General features: G+C 46.3%; 1 protein-coding gene across 1 annotated transcript in view; it reads left to right on the top strand.

Annotated features, from left to right (window-relative positions):
• Positions 1 to 1,247: 1,247 nt before the first annotated feature.
• The window catches only part of LOC101620011 (chromosome unknown open reading frame, human C2orf91), a 28,212-nt gene continuing 5,687 nt past the window's right edge, over positions 1,248 to 23,772 (top strand). The window contains 1 exon segment of the mRNA XM_004695965.1: positions 1,248 to 1,256. Coding sequence (XP_004696022.1) covers positions 1,248 to 1,256 — 9 coding nt within the window.

Here is a 23,772-nt window from a genome sequence, read left to right on the forward strand (position 1 = left end):
GCCAGGAACTGAGACTGCGGAAAGCTTTGCTACCGTGGTGGGGGCGGGGAAGGCAGACAGGTCCTGTCTCCCTTTCCCATAAACACTAGGCATTGTGTTCTGGAACCTGGGCTTGCTTCTGGGGGTGGAGGTGGGGGTTGGGGAGCAAGTGGGTTGTGCTCCTGGAGTGTGCGGGCATCACCCAATGTCAGCACAGCTTGCGGGATGGGTGATGATGCTCAACTCTGACCAGAGATAGCTCCTTACCCCCAAGCCCTCATTTTATTCCCAAATCTGAGTGTGTGTTAATGATGTGGGGGGTAATAGGGCCATTGACACCTTTGCAAAAGGTGTCAGGGCACAGAAAAAGGATGGCATCTGCTGGGCCTAGCACACAGGAGACTAGCAGTGCAGGAAATAGAATCTGATTTGTCAGCATCAGCTGTGGCCTTGGTTTCTTTTCAGAAGGTGTTGTCCTCTTGGACAAAGAAAGAGAGCAAGAGTTTGTTCTCCTAGATGTTAGTAACTGAACTTAGTGAGTCAAAGGATAAATTCTTGAAATAACTAAGCACTAATAACATCCTGCCCCTTTAAGTGACCGAAGCTCTAGTGAAGGGGTTGTTGTTGGTTTGAATTCACTTCTACAAAATTTGGATACTTTCTAAATTTGCTTTAATTTTTTGAATCAGAAAAAAAAAGCCTCTTTAAAAAGGAAGGTGGCTTTTCCATGCACATGGTGCTTAAGGGGATTGCTTGGAGTGCTGGGATCTGGAGTCTGGGATTCCTGCAGCCCCTCACCCCACTGGCCTGCCTGGGCCTGCCATCCCTGCTGGGGCTAGTATCTTAACCCTTGTTATTTGTCTTTCCCACTTGATTGACAGTCCACTCTGGAGTCACATTTATTTTCCCAGTAGAGCACAACTCTGGGCCTGGGGCTTTCCTGGACTACTAGCCTTCCCTGCCACACATTCAGCCTTGCACCCTGCAGGCTGCAGCCTGGGCATCCCTGACTGGATGTCCAGGGGTGGGAGGAGGAAGAATATTAGGTGAAAATGAAACTTGCCAATGTCTCTTTAAAAATCTACTTTTTCCCTGTGGATTTTCCTGTATTCTCTTTTCTTAGAAACTGGCAACTATTCATTATCTAGAAATTGAAGATAATCCCATTTCCTGAAAACTCTTGGCAGCCCAGGGTCTGGAAGAGAAGGGCTTCTTAAGAACTTTCATTCCAGTCTGCTGTTTGCTGAGGAAATAATTAAAATGCCACCATGTCTCAGGTAGGGGCTTCCAAGATCTAGTCCTTTCCAAATAGATTTCTTATAAAATCTTTCAGCAGGGATGACAGTCTCCGGTCAAATTTTTCAATAAAGGACAAATTTGGTCAAGGCACATTTCAAGCCACCAATGGCACACAGCTGTTGGCCAGGTCATCACGGTGTGGAGTGGTGGCAATTCTCTCCCCAGGAGTCATTCCTGTTGCCTGTCCTTTGACTTAGGATGAGGTTAGAGGTGGAGCTACATTCAGGCTGAGGTGGTGTAGGATTTGTTGAGTTGAAGTACGTTGGTGTCATTTTCGTTATCTTGTTTAGTGTTGATGTCAGGTTGGAAGAGGTCTGGGTTTGAAATGGTGCTGTTGTTAGCAAACAGACTGCGAAGCAAGTGAAGTTTGGCTTTAAGTTGGATCAAGGCCTGGTGCAGGGCTGGGGGAGTGTGTGGCTGCTGCTGGTGCCGTGTTAGTGTTGGCTTATTGTTGGGGACCCTCCAGCACACCACAGTTTTTATCCTTTTTGTATGGCCGAGGCATGCAGTTTGGACAGGATGAGATAAATACATATTATTTTCCTTCTGGTATTGAAGTGCCAAATAGGGACTTCAAGGCACCCTTCTGGGAAGATTGGTGAGACTCCCTATTGGTTTCCGTCTTCAGATTTCTGTGGAGGCAGGAGGTTGGGTAAAAGCCACTGGCCCTGATGTTTGTCTGTTCTCCTGCACTTCTAGCAAGTTGGACAGGACTGTAGTCAGGAACTGAGGGCACCCTCTGGCCAGAAATAAACACCACTGGATGTACCTGGTGTCTCACTGACTGCTTTCTTCTCATTTGAAGCACTCTGTAGAAATACCTGAGAGTGGCAATCAACCACTTCCATTTTCTGCCCCCAGAAGGAGACACGTGGGCAGCATTCCAGACCATTCCTGGGCTATTTTGGTGGAAGTGTACTTGCAGACCCTGATGAAGAACCCACATGGTCCCCAAGCCTGGGGCCTGGTCACCCACAGACATCATTATGGACCTGAATGCTGCCCCTTTTGCTTTTGCTCTGGCCAAGGCCACCGTTTCCCACATTCTAGTCATGTTCACAATACTCTAAAAATCAGCCTCTACAAGCCTTCAAAAAATTTGCTCATGCTCTCCATCAGCCCAGAATCCTGTGCTCGTGCCTCTTTCCTCTATGAGTCCACTCATCTTCCAAGAGCCAACCCTTGTGACATTTATTTGTTGCACTTGTTTGTTTATGGGTTAAATGCAAGGACTCTGTCTTATTCATGCCATCTCCCCCATTTTTAGTCTGGATCTAGAAGAAAGTGGCCATCAAATCAATGTTTGTTAAATCCAAATGAGTAGGAAAGGCCAAGCCATGGATGGATAGTGTTATGAAACAAATCATTTTATGAAGACTGGGGCCATTTTATACAGCAACCTCAACTCCTCCATACTTCAAAAATCTTCATGAATTTTTGATTTGTTCCCTTCATTCTCAAAACTGAAATCATGGAATCTAACAAGTAATGATTCCTAGGTGCTGTTGAAAGCTTCACACACTGCCTCAGTGTCACTGACAAATGGAACAGATACAGAAAGGGACTCATTTTTATTTTCACTAGCAGTACATTTGGTTTTTAGACAAAAAAATTTGGCTCCAATAGTTTTGTTTTTGTTTTTTTTTTTTTAAGATTTATGCATATAGAACTGGAGTACAGGCCAGAGGTGCAGGGGTGATGAGGATTCACCAGGGACAGAGTAGGGAGCGGAACAGGCAGATTGACAAGTGCACTGCTGAGGGGAGCAGCGGGCGGGCCAGGAGAGTGCTACAGGCCATCTCCCTGACCTGGGTGGAACTCGCACTGGAGCAGTTGCAGCCAGTTGCTGTGCTGCGCTTTAACCTGCTGTGCCACCAGGGAGGGCCCTAGTTTTTGTTTTTAATTGTTGAATCTACAACCTTAGTATGTCCAGATTTTTAAATATACTAACTCATTGCATCCATTCAACAACTCTGTGAAATAAGTACAATATTTATTCCCATTTCATAGATGACAAAACTGAGGTCCAGAGATGAAAAGTAAGTTTTCAAGGTTTCACAGTTGGTGTCAGGTGGAACAAGGGTCTCAAGCCAAAATATTTCTTATTTTTATTACTCATCTCTGTTCTTCCCTCATAAAACTACCATCACTTAAGCCCTCAGTTTTTGTGCTTCTTTCCTCATAGGCTCTCTAGCCAATACCACCCCCTTCTTCTTCCCTGGATACTTCAGCCAGGGGTGACCTTGCATAAGCATCCCATCTCTGAACCTCTTCCTCAGGTGGTAGGGTACAACTTTGCACAAGTAGAATTCTTGTCTGTAAAGGTGCATTTGTATGATTCTCAATTAGTCACTTAGTCATATAAATAGTATTTGCATTGCTTGCTTATCTGCTATCCGAGTTCTGTTTCTTTCAGCCTTGCCTCCACACTCCGTTCCCTTCTTCTTGCTCTTGCTCTGGTATCATTCTGTTTCGTCTTACAAGTTCTGACAGGCAGCTTACACGTTCCATGAGTAAGTGTAGAGAAGGCTTGTAGAACAATGTGTGTAATTTCTTACCAAATGTGTAAAAATGGATAACTTATATGGGTGCATATATCTGTGCATGTAATTTATATGGGTATTATATGTGCGTGTCTAATATGTGTGCGGTTGTAACTCTGTACTGGAGTGGCTCCACAGTATACACCTAACTGTATTCTAGCATTCTCAAATGTTGTAGGAAATAAGAAATTCAGCTACAGCGATGGCCACGGGAGGGGCCGCATTCACTACCCCATTTCCTGACCTGTTGGACTTTCTATACCCCGAGCGCGGACACGTTTGCTTTAGAGCTCCCAGGTGAATCGTGTGATCGTCATATATCTCGCTTGAGGAGACTGAGCTGAGTCTGAAGCCAAACAGATTGCTCAAGTTTCTTTCCTGAAAGTCAATAGTCTCCATCTTCTCTTTCTTCCTGCCGTGGTTTAGCTTCAGGCTCTCAGAACCAGCTCCTTGTGCACAATTTCTGCCTCTTGCTTGGGTCCTGCAGTAAGCCAGGAGCCAGAGCCCCCCTCGGAAGCCGTGGGTGGGACCTCAGCAGCCCACGTGCTGGCCACGGCCCCTTCCGCCCTCCCTGAGGGTGATCTATGGCTTGTCAGAGGTGTGGGTTCTCACCACTTGCTGAATAGAAAGCTTCTTTGTTCTTGGGAGTGAAAATAGCCCTAAGATAAATGTTGAGGCTGGAAGAGCCCAAGGAATGTTGGGCTCCAACTGTCCAGAGACTCCTCCTTGGAGCAAAAGGGCTGAAGTTGGACTAAAGGGGAACAGTTTCGCAAGGGAAAGATTTTGGCCATGGGTCCTCTGGGACTGTGAGCTGTGGCCCTGGAAGGTGGTCGTGGCTTATCTCAAATGCAGGGTAGCACATGACACCTGCTTCAGACCAGCTTCTGTGCTCAGTAACCTTCTGTCAGTGCTTGTAAACTTCCTACCCCTCACTACTTATGGGTTGTGACGTGACCAACCTTCCTTTTTACCCCTCCTCTCCAGGAAGCTGCCCTCTGCACCCCTTAAAAAGTCTGCCTTTTCTCTTTTCTCTCCCCTCCCTTCCTACTTGCCACAGAGCCTGCATTTCATTTCTCTGGCTGTTGTTGAGAAAGGGTGGGAACCAGTTCTGCACCTGGCCACTGCAAACCCCATAAAGTTCAGGGTATGATCCTTCCATGGATCATAACCTCCTCCCTCCCTAATCCAGCCCAGGCAGGACAGAGTTGGAGGATGCTGGAGCTGCCAGGAGGGGGGGGGAGTGGTGGCTATGTTTCGGTCTGTTAGTAGTTGCAAAATAAAGCCACAGACAAGGTTTGGGGCTATTTATTTTCACTCTCATTCCTAAGGTTCTGGGGAAGTTATCTATTTTTAACCCAGGAACTTTGGGAGGTGGTCCAGGATCTTCAAAGACCCCCAGAGAGATAGACACCCATGAGAGACAAGGACAAGAATAGCATCTAAGTCCTCCAGGAAAATCAGAGATGCAGACCTCCTACTCACACCCCAAACCTTGCTCAGACAAAAGGAAATTTGGGACCTCAGAATTTGGAGCTGCAGAAAGCTTCATAGCCCACACAATACCCCTCCCTGATAAGCTTGATGCTTCTGCTAGACCTAGGGGAAGAGGAATGGGAGGAAGCAAAAGGAAAGAGAGCAGGTAATGGAAGTAGTAAACAGGACACAAGAGCTAGGCAGGCTGGTAGGGGCACCATCTGCCCAGCCTATTTTATGGGTGAGCAAGAAGAAGCCCAGGACGTGTCTCCAACACAGAATGTGAAGCAGCCCTTCCCTCGGCACCTCTGCTGCTGTTTGTTCTTGAGGCACCAGTGAAACACCTAATGGAGGGGGAGGTTTGAGGAACAGGTTTTAGGACTAACTGGATCTTAAGGACCACAAGGTGACAAGAAACGTCCTCCTAGCAGCCCTCTCCTTCCCTAGTATGGGGGCTGGTGCCTCAGCCCTAGGGGCCTTCCCTGTGCCGTGCCCCTAGGCTGTGGACCCCCAAAGGCAGGGAGTGCTCCTAGACCCTGGGCCAGTCCCTGCCCAGAATTCTTATCAGCGTTGCCTCGCTTTGTCTCTACTGGTCTAGCCGGGATGAGGTTAGGAAGATCTACTTCTGAGTTGGTATAAAAGAATGAAAGAAAAAAGGGATGGGATGAGAATGACCATTTGTTGACTTCTGTGCGCAGACCCTGGTGGAGTGGGGTGAGTGAGCAACTAACCTACTCAAGCTTATTTAAGGCTCACTGAACTCTTTTCATCTTTTACCGAGCCTTTGTGAGTTCGGTGTGGTGCCCAAGGTTGCACAGCTGGAAATGGTGGTTCCAGCTATAAGTGGGGGACGTAGAGTGTTTTGCAGTCCTGGCCAGGCTGCCCTCCTGAGCGCCAGACGGCTTAGAGCACCGAGATGTCAGCGTGCTCTGTGGGTTTGTGATGACCTCTGGGCAGGCTGTCAGGAGAGGAGCCAGTTTTGCTGATAGCACCTTACCAGTCAAACAAAGCACTTTCAGAGGCACCCAGATTCCCCAGAGACTAGAGGGTCAGACTGACCTCTGCAACCTCCTCCACTCTCTTTTTCTTGACACTTCTCCCCCAGCCTGGGGCTGGTGTGGGCTTTGTGCTCAGTTACTCAATCACCGGGAGGAAATCAATACATTCCCCTCTCTCATTCAGCTGGGACTCAGTGGCATGGGTTACAGTTGCAGCTGAGTACTTGCCCTTTCTGAGCAGAGGCTGGAGCTTCAAGTTAACATTTTCTAAGCTAATAAACTGTTCCTCCCATTATGACTTGACTGCTCTCGCCTTCCCCTGCCAACCCCCTAGTTCTCCCTCCACTCCAACCCCTCCCCAAGCCTGACGTCACACTCACATTTTCCCAAATTCCCCAAATTACCTGCAGTCTTGTTAGCCCCTGCTGTTTTCTGGAATTACACATCCCAGACAGCCTCATCATTCCCTCCGTTCTTACCAGGATGCCCGAGTGTGGTTCCTGGCTGGCCTGTGTCCCCCAGGCTCAGTCTGGCCTGGCAGCAAAGCAGTGAAGTGGGTCTGACTCATTTGACTTACTCAGGAGCTCTCCTCCCTTGGTCTAGTAAGGAAAGGGGCCTCTGGAAGGCAGTTTGGCGGTGGCTGGAGTGTATACGTGTGCGTGTGTGGGGTGGAGGGGGGCCTGCAGGGCAGGGAGAGGCAGGCTGACTCTGAAGGGCTCCATTCTGAGTGGGAGGGGCTGACCTTTTTGAAGCCCTGGTAGATGTGATTACAGCGGCCATTGTCAGGAGACCTAGGTTCCAGTTCTGGTTCTGCCACCGCGGGCGCTGCACCCTTGCCCAGGTCACGTAGCTTCCTTGTTGCAGTGCCCCTCTGTAAATAGGGCCTCTGTGTATTTTCCACAAAAGGTCACAGTGCTTCCAGAACTGAGCTGCTTTCCATTAAGAGGTATTGTTCTCAGGGCCTCCCTGGTAGCCTAGGGGTTAAGTCTCAGCACTGTCACTGCCTTTGCCTGAGTTCCATACAGGCCAGGGAACTGACCCACAGCAGCAAACCTCTCCTGTCTTGCCTGCTGCTCCCCAGCTGTGTATTTCAGTAGATCCCCATGTTCTGCTCCCCACTGTGTCTCTGGTGGATTCTGTCACTTACATACCTCTGTCTTACACTCAGACCTATACACAAATAAGTCAATCTTTTTTTCTTCCTACCTCTTTATTTTTTTTAATTTTATAAGTTTATTTTTACATCATTTTGTACATTTTTTTTTATCTGAATTGTAATCTCCGCGGTTTCCCATCACCAAATCACCCATGTGCCATCACCATAGTCCCGTGCACTTCCCTCCCTACCCGTGGCCCCCCCCTCCGGGTTTTGATCCCACTCCCCACTCCACCCCCACAAAATGTCTCTCTGGTATATGGCTGTTCATTATTCTTGTTATTTTCTCGCCTGGTCCATTATACTCCTGCTATGAGCGAAATCATCTGGTATTTTTCTTTCTCTTTCTGGCTTATAAATAAGTCAATCTTTAAAAAAAAAAAAAGTAGATTCTATATTTCTATATTCCCTCCCTGGGGGGAGCGGGGGAGGAGGGGAGGCTCTGTAACTGTGTCAACAATAGAATGTGTCAGGAGTGACGTGAGGCTTCCACTGGCTGGCTTTCGGCCTCTGTCTCTACCTTTGGCTGTCTTTCCCACATTGGAATCCAGCCACCAAGCTATGAGGAAGCCCAGGTCACATGAAGGGGTCCTGCATAAGTTCTAGCTGGGAGTATCAGCTAAGGGCATAGCTGGCAGATAGTGGCTAGATGTGGCAGTGAGACCTATAGGTGACTCTGGCTATCCACCTTCAAGCTGCCCAGTGTGCCAGAAGCCGAGTGGTAGGGTTTCCCCACTGAACCCTGACTAAATTACAGGAAATATTATTCTTTTTAAGTCACTAAGGTTGAAGTGGGGGGCATGGGGGTTGTTGTCCAGCACTAGATGTCTGCAACTGAGTCCTAATGGTAATATTTAGCTTTCAGAGTCGTGAGGGTTAAAGGAGATTCATAGTGCTTTATGGAGCTCTGTGGAAATACAGCACATTGTTGTCATTGGTGCCATCAAAGCACTTCAGTATCCCAAGCCACTGACTTGTGTGTTTGCAATGTGGCAAGAGCTGGGTTTGATGTTTTCCACATATCACTCCATTTAATCCTTGCAACTTTTTCATGTACCATAACCTCCTTCCTTCTCTAACTCAGCTCAGTCAGGACTGAATTGGTTGTTGCAAGGATTAAATTAAGTTGGTATTATTATTTTCAATAATTTGGAAATGGCAAACAGGGATACAATTAGTCTAAACTCAGGTCAAACTTGAATTTGAATCCCAGTCTGCCTTACAGTTAGGGTTTTACTCCTCTTTTTCTAGGAGTTAGATTTGGGGCCATTGCCTAAATAAAATGATGACACCAGGGTATCTCAGCAGGTCCTGGCCTGGGGAAAAGCTTCTGCTTGGCTTATTTAATTTTATTTTCATTTTAACAAATATACTTTGAATACTTACAGTGAGACATGATTTTAGGTAACCATGGATGTACAAGACATGGTCCCTTCTTTGAGGAGCTTGTAGCCCTGGGGGGTTAGGCATGGGAGAAAGATACTTCCTAGTTATATAGCCTTGGGCAAGGTTCTCCCGATCTCTGTGCCTCAGTTTTGTCATTTGTAAAGTGGGGATATTATAGACCCCATCTCATAGGGTTATTGTGAGAATCACAGGGTACATATTCTCCTTAAGGCACTCTGAACATAGAAAACACTTAATATGTATTCATTTTTGTAAGTTTAGAAAGGTTTATAATATAATTAGATACATGCCAAAATGGAGGAAGACATATAATGTGATGGGAGGAGAGGGTGTTAGTAATTAGTTCAGCCTGAGGTGGAAAGTGATAGTAGAGAAGAGGAGACTTTTGTTCTGGAACTTCAAAGGCAAGTAGACATAATCGCTATCTCTGGTGGGACAGTGTTCATTGTGTCTTGGATAAGGCAAGAGTCTCCCCACTCAGGTATAGAAATAAGGTTTTAACTTGAAAATGTCCAGGTTGAGGACCCCAGGCTTCAAGGTACAAAAGCTTGATATGACAATTTTCTTATTTTGAAAAGAGAACAGTTGGGGGGACCATGTGGAAATGCAGGGTGCCTGTTCCCCCTGGAACAGAGGATTCAGAAGGCAGGGTAATGTTTCTTTTTTTTGTTGTTGTTCTGCAATCTTTTTTTTTTTTTTTTAAATAAGGAGGGTAGTGTTTCAAAGGGATACTTTTACTCCTCTCAAAAATCAGCTCAGGGTGGACCTGACTGAATCTCAGTTAAGCCAGATCATAGACTCTGCTGTTGCTAACAAAACACCAAGTCCCCCTCATCCAGAATTGTCCCAGAAATGTGCCAACAGATCAATGAATGACTCTGGGGGAAATTCATCCTAGGAGGCCCAAGGTCTTCAGGTCAACAAGGGGCTTCCTGACTGGTATTTGGTCCCAGGTAGAAGTCTCCTTAGGAGCCTTGGGCAGGCTCTGGGCTCAGCCTGTGCAGAGAACAGCTGCTTTGGTTTAAATATTAATAATGCAAAATGAAATGTGTGGGGTGCCCAGTGCACCAGAGCCCAGCCAGTCTGCATTGCATCGAATGTCCTCTGTGCTGGGTTTGGAAAAATGTGGTCAGTGAATTTAATATACTTTTTGGCAAAGGGAAGACGACAGTTAACTTCTCTCCCGAGTCTCACTAAACTAGGTTTTCTCCCTGGAAAGGGAGAGTGGTTTCTCCCAGTGTGCCAGCAGGCCGGCTGCCCGTATTCTGTCATAACCCCTCTGCTCTGCCTACTTTGACACTCGCTGGGGGCTTTGGGGATCACAGGGTGCCCCACAGGGAGGGAACAGAGAGGTAGCCAGATTTGTTCAAGAACCAGCAGAGCCTGGCTGGAGCTGAAATCCCAGTTTCTGCTGACTAGGGCTCCTCTCCGTAGACTGTTCTCTTCCCATTTTGGACTCTCTTCTTGGCTCACCTCTCCCCCACACTTACTGGGCCTCAGAGGAGCTCATGGTGAGAATCGGTGCCACTTCAGGGTCGCTGAGGCTGGACACGTGACTCAAGGTCACTGGGGGCCAATGTCAGGGTGTAGGGATTTTGCTTCCCTCTGTCTCGCTGCATTTTAAAATCCGGTGGAGTTTCCTGGCCACTGCTTCCCTGAACCAGCTATGGCTAGAGCCTATGTGGGCCTGTCCCCCCCTTCTCCCACATCCCAGACCCTACTTTTCTGTCACCAAATGCCATAGTTCTCAATTGGCTTCTTGAAAAGTTAATAGACACTTGGTGACATAACAGCCCCAGAGTCAGGGAACAAGCCAGCTTCAGAGGCCGCTGTTTCTGAGGAAAAGTCAGAGATTCTGAGCTGGCTCAACAGAGACACCAGCACAAGCACATTCCCAGCCATGGCCCTGCCACCACACAGCTGGGGCAGAGCCGACCAGGCTTTCCCCAACGTTTTTCTCTGGTTTTATGCAACCTGATAATGTTCTGAGCAAATCATTCATCAGTAAGAGTCAGGCAGCCTTTGCTGGTGGCCTGGTGTGGCCTGTTCTGGGGGGCCCTCCCAGGCTGGTAGGGAAAACAGTCACCCAGGGCCTCTTGGGGGGTGTGGAGCCAGTTCCAGGGAGGAGAAAAGTAGCCCTGCGTGGGAGGGAGTGGGAGCTGCAGTCATCTGGGCACTGGGGCTCCAGCTGTGCCCCAGGTTCCAGCTCCCCCCAGCCTGCCCCCTTGGCGTCCAGCCCTGGGGGAAGCTGAGAGAAAGTCTCTCCTGTTCTGGATGCCGCAGGCAGGATCGGCCACAGTGATCTCCTTCATGTGTCACCGCTGGCTGTAAGTGCTGTGTTTGGTTTGGCGAAACGGCTATTTAAATAGCAGTGAAATGTGTCACTGGAAAAAAATTAGCTCATGTTTCCTTTGCCATTTCTTCATGATTTCCATTAAAAGTGTAACCATGGGTAATAAATTAACAAGATCTGTAAAAGCGACCATAGGAAACCATGGATCCAGAATTCCTATAAACTTCTAGCCCATGATGCTAAAATACAAGGCTACTTGGGGGAAGGGAGACTGGGTCACCCATATTTCAGTTTTCTTTGTGTCTGATTCCTCCTTGACCTCAAAACATGAAAAAGCCCTCCGCTTCTCTTAGGGGTTGCTGTGGTTTTGGGGGTGAAAGCTTTTCCTTGGCAAACACAGAACCTTGGGAGCATTTCTTGGTTCTGCCTGTTTCATTAAAAAAAAAAAAGAGCAAAGGAAAACTCAAAAGTGATTTCTCTATCAAAGTGTAATCTCTTCCCTCCAAACTGCCCCACCTAGTCCTCAGTGCAGTCCAGGTATTGATTCTCAACTCCTTGTGGCAATCAGAGCCTGTTCCCATGGCGTCTGGATAGCTTGGTGTCAAATTGTAGCTCGGTTTCACAGACAGGAACACTGAGGTCAAAGGAAAATATTTGCTTTCAGCACAAACCCAACAATCAGTGGAGGTCTGGGGGGGGGCTAGGAGCTCTGGCTCTTCCCTCTCCATTCACACACAACAATGCTTGTTTGTTTGTGCTAGGCTGGGGAGCCCAGAATCATGGAGGGTTCCTCTGGAGGTAGTGGGGTAAAACAGCTGCTCTCAAGGAAGTGAGCCCTGTGGAATGTGTTTGGTTTGACAAACAGCCATGGGGGTGCCATGGAAGTAGAGTGGTAGTGCCTCGCCAGGGGTGGAGGAGTGGGCCTCCGGGGTGCTGCTGAGGATTGGGGAGTGTGTTTGGTGTTACACACAGGGGAGCTGGGTGTGTGTGTGTGTGTGTGTGTGTGTGTGTGTTCATTGTTAACTGAGGGAGTCAGAAAGAGCGTGGGAGGAGAGTGTTCAGTGTCACACACAGGGCTGGGGGAGTTGGGTTGGGGTGGGGGAGTATGATGAATGTTACACAGTCTGGGACTTGTGAGAGAGGACTGGGGGAGTGTGCTTGCTGTTACACACAGGATCAGGGGAGTGTGTTTAGTGTGCAGAGAGTCTGTGTAGAGAAAGATGGAGGGAAGGATGAGAAAGCAAGGCGAGTGATAGGGAATTCATCTCCTTTTGATCCTGGTCCTCTGTCTCCCTCTTGTATTATTCCTTTGACAAGTGTCTCAACCCACCTTTATTAGTCTAATGTGACTGGCTCTTGGTCTCCTACTTAGAAAATAGGAGAGCTAGTAGAGTTTTGTTATTTTCTAAACCACAGATCATCACCCAATTGTGCCATCCTCTAAGTCCTGGGTCATTGTCTTTTCCTAGAGCTCAGCTCCTCTTCCACATAGCCTCTGCGGGTAAGAAGGGCCTTTCTCAGATTTTTACCTCCTAGTCCTCCTCCTCCCCACAGTTTCTAATCTTGCCCACACAGAGCCCATTATCTGCTGCCAGCACCATTTTTTCCTAAGGCTGTTGGACTTCCCCTGCACATTCCTCTCTGTGAGGCCCGTGGGCCTAGCTCCAGGATAAAGGCAAGGGTGCATAGCCCTTCCAGCTTTCCTCAGGGAGCCCAGAGAAGGACCTGCCTTCTATCCCGAGGCCCAGGCCTCTGCCAAGCCACCTGCTGTACTGAAGGAGAAACATCTGCTTGTTTTGTTTACATTTCATCCAGATGTTTGGGTGCCATGTAGACACAGTCCATGGGCTGCCGGAGTGCTGTGGCTGGAAACTGAGCTTCTCTCTGCTTGGAGCTGGGAAAGCAAGAGGGAGGGCCTTGAACTGGGAAGGGAAGCAAGCTGGGCGACAGACACTGCCCAGGGGTTGGGGGTGTGGGGTTGTGGGAGAGGCAGGAAGGAGAGAAAAGAAATCGGGGGTGGATCATAGCCATGACAGCAACGAGAACAAGATTTCTCATAAACACTGGATCTCTTTGCAAAGCTAAGAGTATAAGCAAGTACTGACGGGATGGTGATTTTTAAAATTGCCCTCTATAATGTTCCACACCACTGACTAGGTGCTGAGTAAGGGCCTACTGTGTGCTTGGCAGGCTCTTCCCAGGCTGTCTGCTGTGTTCTGCCAGCTCTCTGCACACCCATGTCAGTGACTGTGAAGCAAAGAGGCTCAAGCTGAGAAGGGCAATTAACAGGGCTAGGCAGTGAGCATAAATCAACATGCTCCCCCTTTTCCTGGGCTCGGGGCTGGAAAATATCAGAACTGTGCAAATGCTTGGGATGTTTCTCTTTATTAGTGATAAAATATTGGACGTCAGCATGTGCCGTTTCTTGCACTGCCTCCGACAGTGGGAGCAGTAATTGTGATGAATTGGGGTCCAGGGGCAGGACTGTAGGCATTTAAGAAAGCTCTGTGGATTGAAAATATTAGGATTGATTAAAGGTCAAATACTTTATAAATTTATCAGTGCTGGATACATTCTTCCGAGGTGGGGGCCACCCTTCCAGCCTGTTGAGAAAGAGCGCAGTGCGGCTTCCCCACTCCTCCCCTCAGGCCCCTGCACATGTAACCTACAAAGCTGATTAAACGAGCAGACGTTTTCCTGTAATTTGTGCCCTTTTGCGTCTCCTGCCAGGAGATGAGTTCAGCACAGACATCTGTGGGCAGCAGTCTGCCCACTTCTCACTGGAGAGGGAAAAGAGAAACTTCCCTTGATTGGAGGATTGATTCCTCCCTGGGGTGGAAGCTGGTCCAGGTTGGGGGACAGGAGGGGATCTCTGACTTCAGCCATTGGGCCGGAACCTCCAGGGAGGCGTCATCAGGATGAGTTCCCTTACTCAAAGCTGGAACACTCAGGGCAAAAAGAGGGTCTCAGCCAATTCCGAGCTTACAATGAGTCTCTGATTTCCTATTATTAGATGAAGAGGTCTTTGTAACTCTTTGTCTGCCAGGAAGCTCCTGTGGTCACAGGAGTAGACCTCAGCTATCTCTTTATGCTAAGTTGCATTTTTTCGAGTAAGTCTGTATGGAGGGAGGAGTCACCCTGGTGCTGGGACTAATGCAGGGAAGAGAATAGATGAAAAACTGTTGACATTCTAAGGGGGAGAAAAATATAAATATTAAATCTTTATGAATTACATAATATGAGGGAGAAAAATGGCGGAAGAAGGGGGACAGGCAGGCAGAGAGAGGAAGTCATTTTAAGAATGATCAAGAAGGGCCTAACGCAGACCTGTAGGGGAGAGTACAGTTATTGCAGAGAAGGGTGTTTATCTGTAAATGGGTTTTCAGTGGACCAGCACAGGGGGGCTTTAGTGTGGGCTGTCCATATGCTTTCCTTTTTGGAATTACGTGTGCTGTAAATAAAAACACACACAGAAAATGAATGTACTAAAGTAGAAACTGTGCAGATAAAGAGACTTCCAAACCCCCAGATTAATGGCTTTGGTCTGAATTACCTGGAGGACTTGTTAAAATACAAATTGCTGGACCTCACACTGTGAATGTCCAAGTCAGCTGAGGTCTGAGCATTTGTGTTCTAGCAAGTTCCCAGATGCTGCTGATGCTGCTTCACAGGCCACATTTGGACAACCCTGCCCTAAACCGACATCACATGCTCTGATTGATTGGATAGGGATTCCTGAAAGAGGTAAAGTTGAAGAAAAGTTTGAGAAGAAGCACACATAGCACATTTTCAAGCTTTCCCTTTATACACATGTGACTGTAAAAATTAAATCAGCCAGAGGGTGCAGCTGGAGGAACAAACTGCAGATAGATGAATTGGCTAAAGTTGGAAACTGACACTCTCTCTGCCTTCTTCCAGCCGAGAGGAGAAAGCAGGAGCCTCCGGGGGAGAGAGAGAAGGGCAGGTGTGTGACCAGATTTGAGAACAAGTAGAAGTAAGGAGTTCCTCCTCCTCCTTGATGTTGGCGGTTGGCGCTCCGGAAGCACTCACTGAAGGGGGGTGCATGGTGAGTGCGGGGTACACACAGATCTCTAAAGGCTGCTTTTCCTAGAATGCCCTCCACTGAACACTCCTTTTGAGGGACATTCATTGGTATCACCTATGAAAAGGGCTTTTCTGCCCACTGTAGCACACTGGGTTAAGCAGGATTCCCGGGTTCTGTAATATCCAAATGTGCCTGTAAGTCTCCCAGGGGAGGATCTGATAGCCTTCAGTGTTTATTCAACACTTTACCATAGAATCTGCTTTACTTTTTCATGGAGAATCTTACAAGACCAGTGTACAGAGTGATACACTCTGGAAAATACTGGCTGTGAGGATTAGATGGGCCTCTTCTAACCCACACTGTTGAGTGAAGAGAGGAAACCCAAGAACACAGAGTTTATCTCTGACAGACAGGAAACCAGTCCTTTGTCCTGTTAAGAAGTCTAGGTTGGGGTTGGATGAGCTTCCAGATGTGCTCAGGCTTCAGTGTCAATCCTTAGGAGCCCAAGTTTCTTTGAAGAGAAAACGGCTACTCCTGGGTTCCTGAACCGTGCGCGTTTGACCAAAGCAAGACTGGAAGGCTGATCCCTCCCAGATACCTGAGTCTTGCTCATACTGCGCCCACTGCTCTCAAGTATCTAGTAGTGTTTCAGGACAAGGAGAGGGACACCTCAGCACCCACAAACCTGCCTGTTGTAAATAGGTTTTGCCATCTGCCGCATCAAAACAAAACATGTAAGACCCTTAATGGAAAGAAACTTTAATACAATGAATGTGCAGTACAGAAAAGACAAATCAAAGCAAGCACCCAAAGTTACCCACCCCTTGTGGGTAAAAGTTCACCCAAACAGGATTGGCCCAAAGCAAGTCCTGAAAGCCTTCCCCAAGTCTAAAGCACCTTCTGGCGGGGACCCATAGAAAAGGGTCAGAAACAGACAAACCTGGGTGGGAAAGAGCAAACTCAAAGTCAAGATAAAGTCTGCCATCGTTAACTCCCCCACAGGTCTCTCACCCACGTCTGTTGCAAAGACTAAAAAAAGGTGCAGTTTTTTCACATCTCTTTGCTCCATATGCTTCTCTCAGGTTTTCTTGCTCTCTGTCCTGCTTCTTTCCTGCTCCAATCTCTACCAGCTGCTTCTCCCTGCTCAGCTCCACCCTCCCTTGGGTGGGGTAGGGAACTTGCAACCTCCCCCTTTCCTGGGGACCACCCTGTTATAGAAGCATGTGTTTTGCTGGCTGGGCCTACAGAATTGGTCAGACAGGGTATGGGGATTGCACTGAATTGGAGCACATGGCTCATCCTATAAGCAGGGTCTGCAGACCTAACAAGGGGAGGGGCCTCGAGGCCCAGCTGTGTCTGGAGAACAGCAGCCCTGATATTTACGACTATAATGGTTCTTCTCTAGTGGACCTGCTTTCGAACATAAATAAACTTAATAGGCTTCAAATAATTGTGACAACTAGTTTAAACCCCAGACTGTGGTCCAAGGCAATGTACGTCTCTCTCCCTAGCCTGATTCCACAGAGCCAAGGCTCACTCCTGAGCTTAGCAGCATCATTGACTTGGTGGGTCTTTGTGCAAAGAGAAGGGGAGGGGAGGAGAGACCTCAGGCGGAAAGCAGAGGAAGGAGGTCCTTTCTTGCAGAATGTCCCAGGCTGAGATGTATTCCTGACCTGGCCCAGTCCCCAGACTGGAGGGACAAATTTCAGATCCTGCTCCTTATATATAGGGAAGGGTGAGTCCATCCCTTGCCTTCTCCCAGTTATTCTCTGGAATTGAGACACGTAGAATAGAAGTTGTGTTCAAGGCACTGGCCTAGTTTGAACACTTTCTGTGTGTAAGATATCATACTAACTGGTAAGAAAGAGAAACCTACCTCTAATGGATAGCAAACTGGGATAAAGGGCCATCACATAAAGTTATAGAGAAAACAAGGAAGTAGCAGATGAGATTAGTTACTGCTGAGCAGGAGGGGACTTTCCAGGAGAGGGAGGAACCTAAACAAAGGCACAGAGATGAAGAGCATCAGGGTTGTTCCAAGAATGGTTTGGTGAAGTGAGGGAGCAAGGAGGAAAACATGTTCTACCCAGAAATTGGGTGTCTTTCCTTTCATACGAAGGGATTTGGACTTTATCAAATAAGTACTGGAAAGTCAGGTTCTATTAGAATTTTTAAATTAATACATGTGTAGAGTAAAATCTTCAAATAATGTAAATAGATATACAGTGAAAAGTAAGTCTCTTTCCCACCCCTATTCCACTCCCCCACCCCACCCCATCCACGCAGTTCCCTTTCCAGAAGGAACTATCACTGGTTTCTTGTGCATTCCCTCAGAGATATATATTGCATGTCTTTGGAAACACGTAATATGTTTCCAAATGAATATATGTCCCAATACTTTCTAAGCATAATTATTAGCATGTTATTTATTAAGATATAGAACTGGCTGACCTATAGCTTGCTCATCATACTTAATTGTAAAGCTTGGAATTTGTACATGCAGTTTGTGTTACATAGTTTATTAAATAAGACTCAACTAATGAACATTTGGTCTTCCCAGTGTTTTGCTACTTCAAGCAAAGATGCAGTGAATATACTTGTTTGTAAATCATGTTGTGTATTTGTCAGTAAATTCATAGACACGAAATACTTGATCAAAAGGCATTTACATTTTAAATATTGCTGGACTTGGAAAATTGAATGCAGAAGATGCTAGGACCAGATCTGTTTTAGGAAGATCCCTTTGGAGACAACAGGGTGATGGGCAGGAGGGGAGAGATAAGTTTGGAGGGTATTTTTTTAACGATTTATTTATTTATGCATACAGATCTGAGGTACAGGCCAGAGGTGCAAGGGCAGTGAGAGGATACACCAGAGACAGAGTTGGGGAGCAGAACAGGCAGATTAGTGAAGTCCACTGCTAAGGGGAGCAGAAGGGAGACAGTGCACCATGTGGGTCACCTCCCTGGCTGGGGATTAAACTTGCGCTGAAGCAGGCAGGGCTAGCTTGCAGTGCTGGGTCCCAACCCATTGCACCACCAGGAGCCAAGTTTGGAGGGTATTATGATTGCACTAGATGAGACATGATGAGGGTCAGAACAGAGTGCTGGCTGCAGAAAGGGAGGACAGGGTGGAGTGGGGATGCTCATAACTGGACGTGTCTGTGTGTGAGAGGAACAAAGACAATCAGAGGTCCAGAGCCTCACATGGGAGGGGTTAACCAAGACCTGGAGGGAGTAGGGTTGATCAGGCTCTAAAATTCAGAAATGTGTTTGCATAGGTAGGAAATTGGGAAGTTAAGAAATCATTACTGTAGTCTCAGTTGATCAGGAAGAAGAAGGAAAAGGTTGAGCAGACCCATTGTAGCTCCAGACAAGAAAGGGACTGAGCATTTGGAAATGTGTTATCAATTGTAGTAATCAATTTAGGCTTCTGGCTGGATCCAACAATTACCAGATTTCACTGATGTTCCCTGATAAAGGCATCTTTCTACATTATATCACCATTCACTGTAAGAATGGTGATAAGGAAGGAACTCTGCTAAAGGCAGTGTTGGAAGGTCCTAGATTCTTCCATGTTTAGCTTCTACCCTTCCCCAGGTCCTCAGCATGCACTCCATTCAGCCACTGGATAGAAATAGAATTATGTGCCAGCAGGTTTTATGGCCCAGAATTGGAAATGGCTGACATCACTTCCATCTACTTTCTATTGGTCAGAATTGAGTCCAGTGAGCCTGGAAATCACTTCTAGTTGTGTGCCCAGGAGGAGAAGGGAGATTCCCCAGGAAGACTAGCCAACCTCTGCTCCCTAAACTATGTGTTCTGCTATTTACTGCTCAGAGGCTCAGTTTTCACATCTCTGAAATAGGAATAGTCACTTCATAGGTAGAACTGTTGGGGAGTGTATGTATGTCATCCATTTAGCCAGACATGGAGATATAGCAATGAGCAAATGATCACAGGAGTGCACATTTATACAAATTCATTGTTGGTTGTGACCCAACAGTGCACATGTGGTTATCTATCTTTCTTGCCCACTCGGGGTCTGCACACACAGGAGAAAACTCAGCCTGTTTATGACTGACCTGATCATTCTGACCCCCAAGTAGATTATTTTTTTTAAATAAATCATTTGGTTTGGCTGACTCCATGGATCAAATTCATGAGATTATTTCCAAATCTCCCTACGCCTGGTCCATGTAGACCCAGCTGCAACCTCTGTCAGAAAGCTCTGCTCCTGCGGGCTGCAGAGTGATTCTTGTTCATTCTTTCATGTTATTCCCACACTTCAGAAGTCTGGAGGGAAGCTGAATGTTTGCTGTTCTGGGATCATTTGAAGCCGGGCATGCAAAGAGTTCCGAGTCACTTTCAAGTCTGCCCGTAGGAAATCTTTCTTGGCAACCAGACAACTAGAATTAGTTATTAAAGGCATGTCAAATGAATAAAGACACCTCTGTGAGGAAAACCGCAAGAGCAGTTACTTTTTCTAATATGAATAGGAGGCTAATATCAAATCACCTTTAATTTTCCACTCTTTCTTTGTTGTTTCGATGGTAGGTCAAATCTAATAATACAGATACAACAGAAAACCATTTCTGTTTTCACCTATTGCAATACATATGCCCACTGCAGATGTGTGACTTAAAGACCAGGGTCTGGAACTTAAATACGTACCTGCACACTAGCATTCTCCCACGTGCCAAGCCTGTGTTGCCCTCACAGGTTTTAAGAAGCCAACCCATGAAATGGAACAAGGCCCTGTTTTGTGTATAAACCATGCATCTCATAGAACCAGGCCATAGTATTTGCAAAAGTGAAGGAGGGCCATGAAGACCCAGCCATAAGAACTTGGGGAAATGTAGAGGGAAAGCACTTGCCTGCTTTCCAGATGGGAGTCACTGAAGACTTAGTAAGCTCTGTTTTTCATGTTGCCTAATTTGAGGTCACTATGGGTATACTTGTGGACCCTGAGAAATGGTGACTATCAGGAAGTGCTGTATCATGACTAGGAGGCTTCAGGAATGTGGCATACTGTCTAGGCTCAAGCCCTGGCACTGCTTTGCTGTGTTATAATGGACAAGTTGCTTGATTTCTCTGGCCCTCATTTTCTTCATCTATGGAAGGGGGACAGTAATACCTATCTCACATGGTTGTTATGTATATTAAAGGGTCAAATTCTTTCAGAGACTCTAGAACAGATGTTTGGCAAGGCATAAATTCTCAATGACTGTTGACAATTATCAACTATATTATTATTATTCAATGGGGAGAGGTATCCATGGGTGAATGGGCTTTATCTGGGGGTGGATCACATATGTCTAAGCAATATAAACTTTGTATGGAAGGGAATGTGGTTGATTGAGAGAATCCAATTTGATCTTTTGCGGTCTATTCACTTTAGAAGTTGTTCTGTTGGATAGATGACTTGAGTCTTCTTGGACAAGGTGAAGCTACTTCCACATTGATGTCCTCCTGGGCAAATCAGTTAACCTTCTGGATGCTGAGGATTTTATCCAGGACCAAACATACAAAAATTGTTTAACTGGTTAAACTCACTTTAGCCTTCTAGAAATTAAAACCCAGAAGGTGGGTCCCGGGGGACAAGCTCCCTTTAAGAGTTTTATGGCATGCATTTTGGATGTCTAAGAGATTTGGATACCTTTTCCTTAAACTACCTCTTAAGAACCAAGAGGTAGTTTTTTGTAGTATTTATCTGTATCTCGGTTCAGGCCACAGTTGTGGGCTTCCTGACCCTAGTCGTTACCTTCAGGTTAACCCCTGCCTCCAGGTCTTGGTAACATCAGAAGCTTGCCTTCCCGGTTTCCTCCCCCTTGACACCAAAGCTGATCATCTGCTAGTCTTGGAACCACACTATGTCACTGTTTGAGGGTGAAAAAGATTTTCTCTGGCCAAACTCTGCTCAATATCCCCTGAACTCTCTTCTGAACTGATCCCTGAATTTTGGGCTTCCATATTTATGATCATTAATCAATTTTAGCAAGAATCCTGCTAAGTCAGGTTAGTCAGAATCACACACTCTATATATAAAATCCTCCTCAACATCTAACCACGATTCCATTCTCCACAATCTCCCAGTGGTGTGGTCTGCCATCGTCAAGGATCCCATAAAGGTAGGTTTAATCAGAGTCCCCCCTTAGACCTGATGCTTTCTCTTAGTCATTTTCCAACCACATACCCTCCTCATCCTGCTTCTTGGCTATCAGTTCTCACTTTTCCATGGTATTTGGAGTTGAGCCCAACTCTCTCCCCTATCACAAAACTCCATTGTAGCTACTCCCTTTCCAAGTAAAGTCTGCTTTACTATCTTTAACAAATGTCATGAATATTTTTTTCTTTTGTGGAGTTGGTGGGTTTGCTCTAAGAGAGTAGAGATTGGCCGTCTGTCATGGTGCCCCGATTTACTAGTACAAACTAGAGGATGGTTAAGAGTTCTGATACATTCTCTGGGGGCAGTTAGTAAAGTGACATCAGGGATTCAAGAGAACTCAAACCATTTGCCCTTGTGATCTGCCTTTTGATGCTTGATATTTTTAGCTGCAATAATTAACTTAATAATTAACTATTAATAGCTAACAGTTAATGATTAACTGATCAATCAATAACACTTGTCTAAATTATGTGCCTAATTTCTTTGATCAGGACTTCAGGATGTGAATTTTAAAAAAAGTAACTTTGTCCTTTTTAAAATATTTATTTTGCTCATTTATACTCCCTCTTTGTTTCAGGAAAGGGTTTGAGGTGGCTAATTTTTCAAGGCAGAATCCAAAATAAAGATGGAAACAGGAAACTTCATTTAGATACAGAGATATGGCCATCTGTATGAAAGTTTGCCTTTGTGAATCACAGCAAGCAGTTGATTGACTGGACCTTCCTTTTTCAACTAGTGGTGGTGTTCTAGAAACAGAGCCTAAGGCTTTGGGCAGAGGATGGAGCCTGTGTGTGTCTGTGTGTGTTTGCATGCAGAAAGTGTATGTGAGTGTGTCCTGACAAAGCCGCCAATGAAATAGCGGAAGTCCCTGCTTACCCTATTTCATCCATTCTTGTGTCAAAATGAAGAGACAGAAGTTATTACATGAGGAAACTGAGGTTAAGAAAGATGAGAGAGACTTGTGACTCACTATAGCCAGCCTGTGCCCATGTGCTTTATTTCCTGTGCTTATTCCAGGGACTTGGGCTCGTGGTTGGAGGTGCTTGGTTCTCTTTCCTCAGTCACCAGGACTCACCAGGAGTCATCCAGATGTAACTATGACAGTGTGTCTTTCATCTACCTTTGGGGGGGACCCCCAAGGGAGAGGAGCTCCTTTTCTGTCCCATAGGCCCATGTCCCTCTTGCCAAGGCAGAGTGCTATCATCCAGAAGGGGAGGTCTGTGAGCTTTCTGCAGCCACTTCCCGGGACTGGGGAATTCTGCAGAACCTCGCTGCCCCAGCACTCCTGAGCAAAGAGCCAAGTCAGGGTAAGCCTGTGCATATAGGGCCTCAATTTCAGATCAGATTCACAAATTTAATTTCCTATTCCTTAATTTAATTCTGCATTTTAGTTTTGTTTTTATTATTTACATGGGTTCCCTTTAATGATTCCAAATTGCTGCTGCCCTCTAGCAGTATTTTGTCTTAGGTTAACTTCTTGAAAACCGATCAGCGTTGGAGTTTATTCCGCACTGGGTTTAGTTATTTTCTGAAACGAAGCACAATTAAATTAGAATAATGAACATGCTCTTTAGAGGATTAATTCATAATAAGCAGGCCATGTGCTACAGCTCACAGAAGAAAGGGCACGAGGACCGAAAGCTGTTTTTTCTGCCTAAATACGAAAAGTACATTCTGCAGAGCAGAACAAATCAGCTAATGACATCCAGAGCGCTGGCCAGCCCCAGAGCGGCACAGAGCTGGCATCTCGAGTTAGCGCAATCCCCACCAACACTGCTGCCTACCTTCTCTCCCTGGCAGTGGGTGGGCAATTTGCCTGGCTCCTTTCTCTTCTATACAGCTGATAGAGGTCACTGAAGCCTTCTAAATTCTACCCTCAGAAGCTGAAATTCTACAGCCTGTGGCTTCCCAAAGCTCACCCACCCATCTATGTATCCATCCACCCATCCATCCATCCATCCATCCATCCATCCATCCATCCATCCATCCATCCATCCATTCATCCATCCATTCAGCAAATGTTTTATTGAGCTCCTGTTCAACCATTCATGGACATATCCTTGGGAGATATCAATGAAGACAATAGATTAAGATTCCCACCCTTCTGGAAGTTACAACAGAGACAGACAACAAACAGTAGAAATAACAAATTAAATAGCACCTTAGAAGGTAGTGAATGCTGAGGAGGAAGGAAGGTTCAGAGTAGGGTATGTGTGTGGCCCACTTTTAAATATAATGTGTTAACGTAGATTCATGGAGAAGATGTACATTGACCCAAGATTGGAGGGACTTTCAAGAGAATCCCAGAAGCACTCTTAGGACTCAACAAACAACTTAGGACAAAAGCTTTAATGTAGAAATATGACTGACAAGTTGAAGAAGAATGAAGCCAATGGGGCCTGAAGGGAAGG

This window comes from Condylura cristata, unplaced genomic scaffold (genome assembly GCF_000260355.1).
Source record: "Condylura cristata isolate star-nosed mole 26May11 unplaced genomic scaffold, ConCri1.0 scaffold00020, whole genome shotgun sequence".
NCBI lineage: Eukaryota > Metazoa > Chordata > Mammalia > Eulipotyphla > Talpidae > Condylura > Condylura cristata.